Genomic DNA, 14,184 nt, shown 5'->3' on the forward strand with positions numbered 1-14,184 from the left:
CTGTTTTCAGGCTTTTAAAAATCTAGCCTGTGACGGGAGATTTTGACCAATCACAGGTCATTTGAGAGACAGAGAGCGTTCCTATTGGCTGTTCATTCAATGGAGCAACTGTCAATCACTTGTGAACTCTGATCAAACGGTCAAACTAGGCAGCGCTGATCAAATATGAATCAATATTCTGTTACTGTAATGCCTATTTCTCTCCTCAAATGTTTTTTTTAGAAACATCTTGTAGTGTACTGTTCAGCTGTAAAATAAGACAGTGTGCTCTGGCTGGTGGGCGGTGCTTAATATTTCCTCAACTGATCTCAACATGGCGGCCGGGTCACAAACTTTCACATTTTACAGCTAAACAGTACACTACAAGATGTTTCTGGAAACAGTCAATGCGAGAAATAGGCATTACAGTAACAGGATATTGATTCATATTTGATCAGCGCTGCCTAGTTTGGCTGTTTGATCGGAGTTCGCGAATGATTGACAGCTGCTCAGAGACGGCAAGGCTCCAGCTCGGCTCTGATTGGTTGTTTTCCTCCGGTCTGTGAAATCTTGCAGATGCCATTAGGAGCACCGAAGGACACAGAGGCACATGATTTTTTTCAGATTACCTGTCTCATGCACTACTGTCAGGATATAGTGACCGTTTTATAAAAATAACTCTAATTCTACCTACGGCTGCTTTAAGTCGGACAATATCAAGAGGTGGGTTTTTGCTTGAGAGTAAATGTGGATATAAGTATACGCACCACATTTTTGATGATCTCATCCTTTCCGTCCTGTCTTTGGACTTTGAGCAGGTGGTAGCAGAAGTCAAAGAGGTCGAAGCGACGCTGCTGTCCCAGCAGCACGATGATGGCACAGCCGGCCCAGTTCAGCCCATCCCCGAAGCACTGCCTAGAAGGTAAGGCACGCATAACATATAAAAGTGAGGTGAAGATGTGACAAGATTACATAATTAATTGTGTAACAGTATCTTCGTCTCTCCTGATCCAAGTGTACCCTATAGTGTTTTTATCAGCTTTTGACAGAGAAGGGAGAAACACGCAAAAAATGGTCCCTGTCTGGACTTGAACCAAGGTGTGGTCACGGATACGTGCCAGAACTCCACTCTTTATTTTATTTATTTATTTTTTTCTCCTACTGAAGTAGAGCCGAGTCATAAGTGGCAGCATGATGAATGCTTTGCCTACGGCAGAAGCAGCAGAAGGTGTACCGAAAAAGTTTCCCTTAAGCTTTATGACATCCTCTCTTTCTACAGATGCCAACTTTCTTCACCTAAGCCATGAGCAAAAACTTTTTTCCTTTTGTTTTTTCGCCAGATTTCTGGCATTTTCACTGAATGAACAAATCACGCATTCAAAACAAAACCTATTCCTCCAGGAATAAAGTCTAAGTAAAATATAACCTATTTTTTTTAACAGAGTATTTGTATTCCATATTGACAAACCGACACGCAAAAAACTTGTATTTTCAGTTGAGTTATATGATCATGTTTGGCTGCAGATGTGGTCGATAGCTGAAAAAGAGAAACAAAAAATACTACACGTCCGCAAACGCACTCTCACAGTACACAAACCAGCCAGGTCACTTACTCCGCTGTGAACTCGTGTGTGCCCACGGGGATGCAGTAGACAAACTGCATGGCGCTCCACAGGCGGTGGAACTCCATGCACTCGTCGACGTGCATCACGCCGTTGGTGGGCGGAGGCCCGCGCCACACCCCGTCCTGCAGGAAGCTGCGGATGCGCGTCAGGATGACCTCGAACATGGAGAGGCCGCAGCACAGACGCTCTTTGGTCAGCAGGTCACCCTCACGGGCAATGGCAATTTGCTGGTAAAAAGAACAGCCATGATACATCATTATTAGTAGTATTAGTAAAGAGAACACAAATATTAAAATACTTTTTTATCAAGTATTATACATACAAAATAGTCTATAAAGTAGGAGAAATAGAGGGTCAGATTTGTCCTCATCCGAGTGATGTTGAACTCACCTGTGGGGTTCCCAACCTCTCGATTAGAGGCACAAGGTGGAGAGGGGCGTACTTGGCTTCCAGCCTTTTCATCCTCACCTCCAGACGCTCTCCCTCTATATGATACACAAACACAAGGAGGGGCATGTACTCACTGTACAAAAATGACACATAACTCAATGGACACCGGACTGGATGCGGTATGAGTACATTTTTTTTTTTTTACCCATCTGCTTTGCATTTAGTGCTTCTAACGCCCAGCCACACTTTCTTTCAAATGGCCATTTAATTTTATTAGAAATGTCATTTATATTTATTAAGACAGAAAAAGGTTAAGAAGTGTGTGCTCATTTGTAATAAAAAATAATAATCCACAATTAAAAGCCGGTACGCTATTAATTTCTGGAGTCGTGCAAGTTACTGCATTTCGCCCAACGCTGTCCTGCAAATATTTCAGAATAAAAGCCTTGGGATTTTATATATGGGATTTTGTTCACCGAAAAATGCAACAGGGCTTTTATTTTGAAACGGAAACAATTTTTTTCCCTCTATTTCATGTCTGTGACATATTTTACAGATGTAGACATTGAAACTATTGTGATGTTGCTGGTATGATGTCAATAAATGGTCAAAAGATCATTTTCACTGCTGGGCATGCAGAAAAAATAGGCGAGACCTTGAATCTCTAGAAGAGATGCAGCTGTTCACGAATGCTGTGTGGCTGCTCTAACCTGTTAATGGGGGTGGTGAAATAAAAAGCAAGAGTTTCCGTGATGCACACGGGCTGCTCACGCAGGCAGTGTGACCCGGGTGTTACCCTTTTGTATACCTTTGATGTAGACTCTGGGCAGAATGTTCTGGAAGGGGGCGGCATGAAGCAGGTCACACACTTCCTCCTGGGACTACAATTCAAGCACAACACAAGAAAAGGGTCATTTGAATTCAAAGAACACCACCCACTTTGATTTATGGACACCCGTATTGAGCATGCAGGGAGCCATGAGGTGATGTTGATTTTACAGAGCCCACCCCTCCAATACTCCTGACTCCTTGTTCTGACGTCTCAAAATGTTACAACCAGGGAATGAAATTAACACCTGCCCCCTGCCAAATACAGGGTAAATGTTGGCTGTGGCAGGTCAAAATTTCAGGTCACCTGCCACCATGGCAGATTTCCTTACATTAAAATATTATTTTTCAAAAGCAATTCCTAAATTAAAAATATTCAGTGATTAAGGTTACGTGAATGATATTTCTACTCTGTTACCACTGACTCAGTGTTTACTAGGGGTGGAAGAAAATTTTAAAAATATGGAATATTGCAATATTATGTTTTGTGATATTTATATAGATTCTCAAAAACCCTGTACTGATTTCCAATTAATTAACTCAGTCAATACTTTATTTTATTTGCAAAGAGAAATGCAAATGCAGATCCTACTATTCTGATTGCACAAAAAAGTTAAAAAATATTTTTTTACTCAGATTTTATGCATATGGCGGTATATTTTTTATACTATCACCGTTTTCGTAAAATTAGATTTAAAAAAATCTATATATTGCCTTGCTTACCGCAATATATTGAATCGTATTCCCTGTATCGTGATACGTATCGTATCGCCAGATTATTGCTAATACACAGACCAGTCTAAAGTATGCAGACAAAAAAATTGTGTGGCTAGTAGAAATGTTCAGTGACCTGCCACAGTGGCACGTGAGGAAAAAACTTAATTTCAGACCCTGGTTACAACTAAAGAACAACATCTTTTAAAGCATTTAAATGCTTAAAGTTATAAGATCACTGCCATGAGCTCCATGCTGCAGGAGTATTCTGATGGATTACTCAACACTATCTTCTGTTTATGCAGAGAAAGAGATAAGATAACTGAATGAGTGTCTGTTTATCACCATGCCATGATGACAGGCCAATATTAGCAGGATTATACATTTGTCACAACATCCCATCTAATCTGGTTTGGGAAGTTTACATCCATCTTCTGGGTAAAATGTCAGTGTGTTAGTGGTATTCTAGCTATGCAAGGTCATTCTTAATTATCCATGTGGTTGTCATGGTGATTGTGAGTTAGTTAGTCAAGACAACAAGCTATAAGTCAAACTAAATGCAGAGAAGCAGCATCTTGAAACTAAAGGGTGAAGGATGAGAAAGTAGTCATGCAATGATAAAAACACACACGCACACTTATAGGTAGTCCAAACCAACATACACACACAAGCTAGTTCAGTCAGACAGAGATGGTAGAAAGAGTGCGAGCTGAGTATTGTCATCAGGCATCGATCAAACCAGAAGAGAGTGCAGAGTTAAGCACAAGACTGCACCAACAACCAACCAGAAATGTACCACCAACTTTTCCATGGAAAACCATTTGGAAGCCAAATGTGTGTTTTCTTATTGTTTTTACTTGTTAAATTGTCTTGATCAAATGTCTGTCTTCAAATACAAACACTTCCTTTCCTTTAAAAATTATATTTTCACTTAATTCTTAGTCAAATAAAAAGACAACAGTCCCTTTGCTTACATGGCTGGTTGGAGGTGAAACCGTGTGTGCCAAACTAACATAGTAGAAGAAGAAACAGAAACACAGCAACCCAAACCAACAAGAGATAAAAGAGGAAAAATCATTCCGTCTCTGTGTTAATTTGGTACCAAAGATAAAACCTAAATCCTTACCACCTGTGGTAGTTGCCAGCGTGTAATGAAAAATAGAGTTGTATTTCAGAAAACAAAAAAAACACCAATGATCAAACATACTTGTGGGGCATGAGGACCGGGGGCCTGACGGTTTCAGATTTGATTTAGGATGTGAATCGACATCGTAAATTGGGCAGAAACCTTCAGGCGCCCAGCTTATTGGTCACCCACACAAAAACATGGCAGTCAAGACAGCTACACATTAGCGCACCCCGAGCACTGAGCACGCTCGGGGACCACAGAGGGAATTAAAAGTGGAGAGGTTGGGAAAGCAGTGGAATAAGGGGAGACAACTAATAAGTACAGAGATAAGCGACATTTCAAAACATCAACACTAGAGCGCGGGGTTTGCGGTGACGCTATCAACGGTGCGCAGATTGATTTTGTGAGTGCAACTGAAAGTGGACACTAGGGCTGCCACAAGCAATCCCAAAACAATTATCGGTTTGGCTAGGTGTAATTGCATATTGCTGCTGGACAGCGCGCACCCGAGAGAGAGGAAGACCGAGCAAGGGAGAGGGTGAGTGTGTGTGAAAGAGAGAGAGACGAACACAATCAATTCTGGCCAAAGATCGTCACGATTGATAAGATGACAGACATCCTTTTATTTGTAATGGTGGTCATAGCTCCTGTAGCGGGTTTTGTGACCACATGATTTGATCAGTTTGGATGACTTGCTGTCCACAGCAGCACGGCAGAGAGACGTGAAGCAAGAGCGCACAGGGAGCAAGATCCCTGAATATTAATTCATTAATATCAATTTTGAATTCGAAACATATCATCAGAGTTCGATCCGTTAAAGTTATAGAACCTTTAAAGGAATAACCATTAAGACGTGTACCTTTTTTCAGAAATAATTTGAAATATATATATTTTTAATATATTTATATATATTTTTTTTTTTGTTTGCATTTCAGAAAAAGTTTTATTTAAAGCTAGGGTTGGTAATCTTCAAAAATGTTTTTGTTATATTTGTTGAACTTTTCATTTCATCCCGTAAGCAAACAATAAATGAAATGCTCTGACAAAAAAAATAAATAAAAAAAATCTGGTATCTTCGTATTTTCGTTGTTTATTTTCGTTATATGTTTGTAATGTAATGTAATGTAATAATGCTAATTTTGGGGAAGTGGCTATGGAGGGAGACTGTCAGAGTTGCTGACTTGGCGACTTTCTCACTAGATAAGACTCACTCTCACTCTCACTAGACTAGGGACTTATGGAGCTAGTGCTGCTAGTATAGCTACTTTCATTGGAAAATAGTTGGCAACACTGGGCTGGGTTTTTCTGTTGGATTATTTTAAAAGTTTCTCAAGATTACCAACCCTAGCTTTAAAACCCAGAATATAATATGGCACTTAAATGCACTAAATGGGTTTAGTTTTGACTGATAATATTATTCTATACAATTTGAGTAATACAAATGTAATTTTTTTTCTTAAAAGGAAACCAACTAGTTCATTTTAAGAGACCCTTCTTATTTTCAATTTGTATATTTACTATTGCTCTTTAAAGGTGCTCTATACGATATCCAGAGCATTGATATAGCAGCAAACAACTATTTGCTAGGTAAAGATATAGAGGGGTAATGTCTACCTGAGCAGAGAATGAAGTCACTCTCCCTCTGTGTGTGTGTGTTGTAATCTGAGCTTCTCCTTGCCTTGTTGACATAGTGTGCTTTTAGTGCATGTTCGTGCATGTGAGCGTGCCCCACTGGCAAGCTCATGGCTGCCACTCTGCACAGCTCTCATACGGCGGTTACAGCTGATAACGGCGTCCCATCTTACGTTGTCATCGCGGGAATGTAACGCCCACCCTCCGGTTCCCCCACTGGTTAACACTGTTAGCTCTGTCAGCACTTTTGCAGTTGTTTTCATTGTTAGCACTGTTGGTTGCGAGCCGCTGGCTCAGCCGTCAACAAAAATGCTCCCAATCTCACATTTAGCACCTTTAATAATAAAGCAAATGTATTTCTTAGATCTGATTACTCGATTAATCAATGGAATAATTGGTGGAATACTCAATTACTAAAATAATCGATAGCGGCAGCCCTAGTTTGAAGGGAAATGGAAACTAAAGGAAATGTCTTACCAGAGCTTGCTCGATGAGCAGGCAGAAGAGGATGGCATTTCCCACCTCCCTTAAGCTCTGGAAGACATCTGTCTTCAGCTCAGCATACTCAATGATATCCTTGAGCTGATGGTGGAAGAACTCCAAGATACCTGGAAAGGCAGAAATGGAAAAGAAACAGCCATGACATCTCACTAAATACACATTTTTGTTGAAACAAAATCTATTATTGAACCCCCGTTTTTCATTCCTACAGTCAAACGTCTAGCTAAGCAGTGAGCAGCTGCTAATTCCTCATTCTGTCATTGATAATCTATCGCTACCAGGGCGAATAAGGACGATGTCAGCGGGATTGCCCCGGCTGCCCTGACCCACATTCGATCCGAGCATCAGGCCCTCACAGCAGAGGACCAGAGGATCATTAACTGCTGGCCGTAAGATCACGGGTAGTAAGCCAGGTACAGAACTCAGCGTACAGAACATCAGTAATCTACAGATTACTAAATCCTCCTCATACGGATATCCCGTCTGACTGGCCTCTAATCTGCACACACAACTCCGGCCAAAATGCACGGAGGCAGGTCAGTAAACACACCAAGACGCAAGGTAATTGGCAGAAAAGTAAAGTATCCTTTAAGCTTTAAATGGGACACTTCTGTACGCCTGTTCTAAAGCATTTCTGTTGACAAATAGATCATTTATAACTCTGTGTGTATATGTTTTATTTATATCATATTATACCACCTATCCCAAACTTGATTACCATTGCAGCAGAGTTGCTATTTTCCCCACCGTGTCCCCAATCGGCCCATTTACACCCCCCACCTAACCGCTTTACAACGCTGGCTGCTTGATTCTTGTTGATATAGCGGTTTATATGTTGTCAGCATTTTCTTCTGCTGCAAATGTTTAACTGCTGCTCCGAGTAATCTCTTATTCCAGTAATGTTTCCAAGCCCTGCCTGCACTCGAAGAGGCAGCATCTGCACAGATTGGTTAGCATGGAGGAGGATTGAGCTAGTATTTAAATGGGAATGGAACTGCTAGTATGCATGGAAGTGTACTGAATGTAGCACAAAATAAATTTTAAAAAATAGACCCAATTGCCAATTAATATTAATCTAACTCTAGTAGGGTTCAGATTTCATATAAATTTGTGAATGTGTTTGTCTCCAATATGTGTAACTTATTACAGCTCAAAGGGCAGGTCCATCTGCATTCTGCTCTGTTTTTTTCTTCAAATGGAAAAGTGTGAACGCTAGTACTAGCTGAGTCAAAGTTAACTGTTCTAAGTTTGGAAATAACTGAATGTGTTAGTCTGAATTTTGTGAAGTGGGTTTGTATGTATAGTCCCGCATTCTGCGAAGTAAAATTACTGCTTTTGTGAATGTAGTCTGGTGGCTTTGAAGAGAGCGTTATAACGGCTTCAGTCCCCGCCTTGAAAGGGCTGTCTGACGACGAGGTAAAGCGGCTGTGGACGAGTGCAACTGAAGACGTTATATTGCGGTCTTCAAAGCTACAGACCAGACTCCATTCACAGAAACAGTCATTTTACCATGCAGAACACGGGAGTTGCTGGTTTACCGCTGCATCGCTTGGTTGGGTTGTTTTTTGTCATTGTGTGACTTTCAGATCCCAAACTAGTGTGGCGTCCACACAGCAGTACACTGCTATGCTCCCGTGTCGGTACTCCGGTTTGCTTCTCCAATCGGGGAGCGTGCCGACCCGCCATTTAAGTTACTGTATATACTGTAAATGTAGCAGAGTCATCATGCAGACACCTACGTCAGGTCACATGGGAAAAGGACGCTAAATCATACATATTTTGACCAAAATTTGAAGGTTCGGATTTGAATACATAAGGAACACCATTGTGAAGCTACAGAATGATAAAAAAAATAATAATAATGGACCCGCCCTTAAAATGGCATGAAAATTGATGTTGTAAATTTTACAGATATAACCCTGAATGCACTCTATTCACTTTAAAAGTGGGGACTGTAAGCTCACCTGGGGAGCCATACTCGTGGCGTGGTAAGCGGCAGATCTTGGGCATGACTTCTATCAGTGTTTTCACATACTGCAGGATGGTGCCCTGTAACTGCAAAGTGACGAGGAAAATAGATATTACACAGCAGGCAAAGAGAAGAGAGGGCACAGAGAGAAATCACTGTAAGAATCCAGCACACTGAGGAAGGAAACATGTTTTTAGGGATGTAATGGAAAATGAAGACAAATACCAAGCTCTTGACAATCTTAAGCAGCTCCTCCATCACTACGGCAATGCCTTGGTAACCAAGGAGACGGCAGATGGTCTTGAAGTGGGGCGGGCCAACAAAGTTTCTGTAAGAGCTGTATATGTGGGAGTAGGCAATGTTCAGAGGCTGAGAAGAGAGGAAGAAACACAGAAACAGAAGCCGTGTTAATCTGGAACAGTAGGAGGAGGGGTTTCTTTTACAGATGCATCTTTACTGTGATATCAAATTCAAGTCGTCAGTGGCACCGTACCTTGGACCCATACAGGTAGTAAGGCTGCACGTTGGCTGGCTTGTCTCTTTGAGGCTCCTGGGTGAAGGGAATGGCCGTACGTACAAAGCTGAAGAGAAAAACATGTTTAAAACCCAAAGAAATAAAAAAAAAAATATTAAAGAAAATGTATCTCTGCAAACATACGGCCACAAACTGACCGGTTTGTGGATCCGTTGTAGCAGTAGTTGGGAAGGAAATCAAAGTTGAGCTCCCAGAAGACGTGGAGAGTGATTCGTCCGTAGGGAGCGGAGACGTTGTGGTTGGCCTCGCGGAACATGGCGTCGAAGCTGTCCAGGGTCATGTGCTTGCACAGGAGCCGGTGGGTTAGTCTGTTGATCTCCAGCAGCCACTCCAGCTCCTGTCGAGGAGGGATGACAACACAAAGTTTGATGAGAATGTAAAGGGGAAAGCTTATTAGTTTATTAGTGTGTATCCCTGGTGTGTCATCTCACCACTATGGAAGTGAGGTCCTCGCTCTCAAAGCGACTAATGGCGTGGTCCAGGGACTTGTACATCGCTGCAGAGATCCTCTGAGTGATCAGACGGTTCAGGTCGATAGAGCGACCTAGCAGCTGCGAGACACAGGAGGAATGGTCAAGGGATACAGTATAACGCACAAACAAAGTGCAAAAACGTATTCCTAGATGAGACAATAGTTTCCATGTTTCCAGTACCTGTACGTGTCTCTGCTTTAGCAGTGTCTCGTAGCGGTTCGATGGAGGGTACGGGATGATCACGCCATAGTTTTTACACTCTGCTCTGAAGCGCTTGTCTAGGAGGACGCTGTGAAACACATGTGGTTTAGTCGATGAAGTTTGCAGAGGCAACATCTGCCAATAACTCCAAAACGCATAAAGAGGAAGTGACTTCTCCTACTGTACCTTCCAGCCATTGCTTTGTAGTAGGCAAATATCTGATCTGCTAACTTGTAGACAAACTGGTCAAAGCAGAGGTTTACCTGAGAACAAGAAAACACTATGAAGGTCCTGTTTTTTAAAAAGCAACACTGAGGTAAAGGTCGCTGCATTTGAATTTTAAATGTATCCAAGTCATGGCCACAAGAGCTTACCTCGGCCTCGATTTCATCATAAAGGAACTGCTTCTTGAACTTAGTGAGAGCGTAGTAGCCACTGTCGTTGTACAAGTCTAGAGGATACAGCACATATCTGGAGGAGGGAGGATGGTAGTTATAACACAGTATGTTTTCTCAAGGTACAAACATAAGGTGTGAGGAAGTTTTTCATAGTTCTAAGAACCCCCTTTTTTATTGTGTCCGCACCGCAAGAACTAGGAACATTTGCAGTTTTTAAAATGCCAATTTGAGGGCCTTTTTTTAGCTCCTATTGCATAGTAGGTACCCTCCCAGCACAACAGAAACCATGAGTGACGTCGGTGTACGGTGATTGGTCGAACACATGAGCCAATGCAGCACCAGCAACCATCATTTTTAAAAAAACTGTTAGCTGTAGATTTGTGCGAGCATCGCCAGCCAGCTAACGCCACTTCAGCGTTCCTATTGGCGGTGCGTATGTAAACAGAAAAAAGCCCTTGAACGTACAGTATGTAGTTTGCAGGGAGTTCCCAAAAATATTTGGCCCAAAAATGCCTATAATGTGAGTTTGTCAGTGGAAGTTTTGTCTTACTCCATCATGGAGGGCTCCTTGGTCTCCAGGATGTGGTCGGTGAGGATCCAGGGCATTGACATCTCAATGGGGAACTGGATTCTGCGACCCATGGTCAGCTCCAGGAAGAACTCTCTGAACCACAGCTGGGACAGGTCACAGCACTGCTGGAGGGCCTCTGGACAGCGCAGAGACACGAGCAGGGAGCAGAAAAAGAAGGAATTACTTCAAACGTCCACAGAACTACAGGTACAGCAACTCATTTGAAAACACATCAGGTAAAAGAGCTGCTTCAGTTTGATCTGCCCTTTAATACTACTTTTGTCATTTTAGTTTGCTTGCAATCTGTGCTGAGAGTTTCTACTCACCGCTGAAGTTGAGCAAGTGTGTGAAGAAGAAGGAGTGTTTGTGGAAGTCTTCTATGGCCACCACAATGGGTCCATCCAGACTGCTGCGGAGAGTCTTTTTAGACCCGCTCTTATCTGCTATCAATGACTCAAGCATGGTGCGCACCATGTACAGCTGCAGAGGGAAGACAAAGGTAAAAAGATTTTTTTTTTTAAATCAACATTACTAACAGCAATTTTTTAATTCAAGAGAAAAATTGTGCAGATGGGAATATTTTCGGTGAAACATTTTGATAACAGTCAGAACCAACCGCATTCAGTTTTGGCTTCTTTCCCCCCCCGTCCACCCTGATCTATTTCATGTCTTACCTGTGTGCTGGAGGGTCCTACAGCCCTGCGGGGCACTTTGATGTCAAATCCACCTTTCGGGTCCTTCTCCCCCCTCAGGCAGGGGTCATTTGGAGGTTCCCTCGCCCCATCCCAGTCACAGACAGTCTTTCGAATGGCCTGAAGAACACTACAGACAAAGAAAACAGGATTACAGAAGTGCTTTAGGGCTTTAAGAATCAAAAACACAAGAGCCATATGATTAAATTGAATGTACATTTGATCTGATCACCATTGTGCGTGCGTACCTGATGAGGACGTTCTTCTTCTTGCGTACAGCCTGGCGCAGAGGCTCTCTGAGGGTCATCTGGGCGAAGTCCTGCAGCGCTGCGTAGATGGTATTCCTGATGGCCTGGTTAAACACTGACTCCATTCGGCCCATCAGAACCTACACAGTTCATTACACAACACCGTGATCATCATCGGATGGAATGAAATGAAAGGATTTGACATTTTGGGAAATACACTGATTCACTTTCTTGCAGAGAGTTAGATGAGAAGCCCAATCTGGCTCTCATATCTGTCGATTAAAGATGCCCTCCAGACACGTTTTAAGACATAAAACCACTCAGCTCTGAATCATAATTTGTGACTGATATAGTTTTCTAACCTGATGTGCCAGATGGTTTGTTACACAGAACCATCTGAGGAGCCGTCATTTGAGACTGTTTGGAAAAAGGGCGGTCACTTTCGAAAAATACTTGGCAGGCGATTGGATGAACCATCTGTCAATCAAACTCTTGCCAAAGCCGGGAGAAGAGCGAAAACATTTTTTCCATCGCCTACAGCGCCATTCTTTGCTCTTCTTTCAATGAAGAAACACTCTCCAGTTCTGATATAACTGATGCTATTGCAGCAGCTACCCTAACCTTTTCAGGAGCCACCATTGTTGTTTTGAACAGTCGCCACTCCATGTCGTCGCGTCATACTCATAAGATGATTTCTTTCCCACAAATGATCTGTCTCATACACTACTGTCAGGATATAGTGACAGTTTTATAAAAATAACTTTTTATCATATTTGCTAAAAGTTACCGTTCGATACAGTTTTCTGACTTAATAAGCTTCATATCCATTCATATGTGTACAGACCAAAATGTCCAGCTGTTGGGGGCATCAATAAAAGAGCTACTAAACACCTGTCAAAGTCAACAGTGTTTTACCTGCAGCCCTTTGATCATGGCGATGACCTCCACCAGGGCAAACTTCTCCTCACTGGTGTAATTGTATCGCGTGGCTCGCTCGTACTCCTCCGCCGTGCCCGGACAGTCCTTGTTACAGAATTTATCCGTAGGATGGACCAGCTTCCACGAGTACTGAAAGAGACAAGTAGAGCTATAAATAGATGAAAGCTACGACGATCAATGGCAAAACCACAAACTTTTCATACCTTAAACCCACGCATATTGACTGCTGCACAAGCATTTTTCTAAACACATAAACAACAATCAAATCCCTCGCTTTTACTCACGACTTCCATGACGTGCGTGCTCCACTTGGACAGCAGCTGCAGGCCTCTCAGAGCGAGGTCAAACAGCTCCCTGTACTCCTCGTCGGATTTCTGGCTGTCCAGGCCCGAGCCCGTCACCACCTCGCTGTTGCTGTAGCGCGCCAGCTCCGAGATGAAGCGGATATGGTCCTCTCTGATCTGCACCATCTGCTCGCACAGGTTGTACTGCGGCGAGATGCTGCTCTGGGTGCACGTCCACCTGGGCACAAAATGGAGGAGGTGGAAGGTTGGCGGGGGTGGGGGCAGATGGCACGGCGGTCAAGAATAGCTGGTTTCGTGGTTGAGAGCATTTCTGCACACTAGACGTGTCCTCTTACTTGGACTTGTTTTCTTCGTAGTGGGCACTCGTCTCGATGTAGCGCGACAACTCTATCTGCATGTCTCCAAACAGTGGCACCACTTGAAGCTGAAAAACACAGGGAAAAAAATGGCTCACCTCATGTCATGCACAAAAATACAACTCTGGATGAAAGAGATGCTGAAAAAAGCAAAAGCCTTACTTTGAAGAACTTGTCAATCTTGCTCAGGTTGATCCTCTTTTTGGCATCGAGTTTATAGATATTACTCACGTTCCCGTCCATCAGGTACAGACCAAAGCCCATCACCTGACACACAAACACACAGAGGTGGTTTGTTTTACATCAGCGGAGGACATTTAGCAAGCTAAAGATCTGTTATAGGTTGGCAGCAGGAACGGATGTGTGGTACCTTAAGCAGCATGTGTTTCTCACTGGGTGTCAAATACATCTTGTTCTCATAATAGTCGACACAGATGTTGACAATGTCTGCCAAAAGCTCCTCGTAGCCAGGAATCACCTCCAACTGTTGGTGCAGGCACTACACAGAAACAGAAATGGAACAACAGGTCACCTTCACAGAAATTCATTTACAGTAGTGAAGGGCGGATGATGCCGTAGGAAGCTTTGGGGCTTTCTTTCTATTTAAAAAGACTCAAAGCTTTGGGGCTTCAAACGCAGCAAACACAGTGACATCTGGTGGCTTGCAGAAAGTATAGCAGCTGTTCAAGGCTGGGACTG

At 42.8% G+C, this 14,184-nt stretch overlaps 1 protein-coding gene across 2 annotated transcripts in view; it reads right to left on the reverse strand.

Moving 5' to 3' along the window:
- The window catches only part of cyfip2 (cytoplasmic FMR1 interacting protein 2), a 28,149-nt gene that overhangs the window by 2,055 nt on the left and 11,910 nt on the right, over positions 1–14,184 (reverse strand). Inside the window, exons 8-29 of one of the 2 annotated variants that reach the window (XM_074648077.1) lie at positions 13,856–13,984; positions 13,648–13,752; positions 13,465–13,553; positions 13,109–13,346; positions 12,801–12,953; positions 11,886–12,025; positions 11,620–11,767; positions 11,272–11,425; positions 10,925–11,081; positions 10,351–10,447; positions 10,163–10,239; positions 9,956–10,064; positions 9,734–9,853; positions 9,440–9,639; positions 9,261–9,348; positions 8,993–9,136; positions 8,763–8,853; positions 6,775–6,905; positions 2,803–2,875; positions 1,995–2,089; positions 1,593–1,831; positions 747–894 (exon numbers count right to left, since the gene is read on the reverse strand). In XM_074648077.1, coding sequence (XP_074504178.1) covers positions 747–894; positions 1,593–1,831; positions 1,995–2,089; positions 2,803–2,875; positions 6,775–6,905; positions 8,763–8,853; positions 8,993–9,136; positions 9,261–9,348; positions 9,440–9,639; positions 9,734–9,853; positions 9,956–10,064; positions 10,163–10,239; positions 10,351–10,447; positions 10,925–11,081; positions 11,272–11,425; positions 11,620–11,767; positions 11,886–12,025; positions 12,801–12,953; positions 13,109–13,346; positions 13,465–13,553; positions 13,648–13,752; positions 13,856–13,984 — 2,925 coding nt within the window. Of the gene's footprint in view, positions 1–746; positions 895–1,592; positions 1,832–1,994; positions 2,090–2,802; positions 2,876–4,508; positions 4,666–6,774; positions 6,906–8,762; positions 8,854–8,992; positions 9,137–9,260; positions 9,349–9,439; positions 9,640–9,733; positions 9,854–9,955; positions 10,065–10,162; positions 10,240–10,350; positions 10,448–10,924; positions 11,082–11,271; positions 11,426–11,619; positions 11,768–11,885; positions 12,026–12,800; positions 12,954–13,108; positions 13,347–13,464; positions 13,554–13,647; positions 13,753–13,855; positions 13,985–14,184 lie in introns of those variants that run through there. The other variant, XM_074648078.1, reaches the window with a different exon arrangement.

The sequence above is a fragment of the Sebastes fasciatus genome, chromosome 10 (assembly GCF_043250625.1).
Source record: "Sebastes fasciatus isolate fSebFas1 chromosome 10, fSebFas1.pri, whole genome shotgun sequence".
NCBI classification, from domain to species: domain Eukaryota; kingdom Metazoa; phylum Chordata; class Actinopteri; order Perciformes; family Sebastidae; genus Sebastes; species Sebastes fasciatus.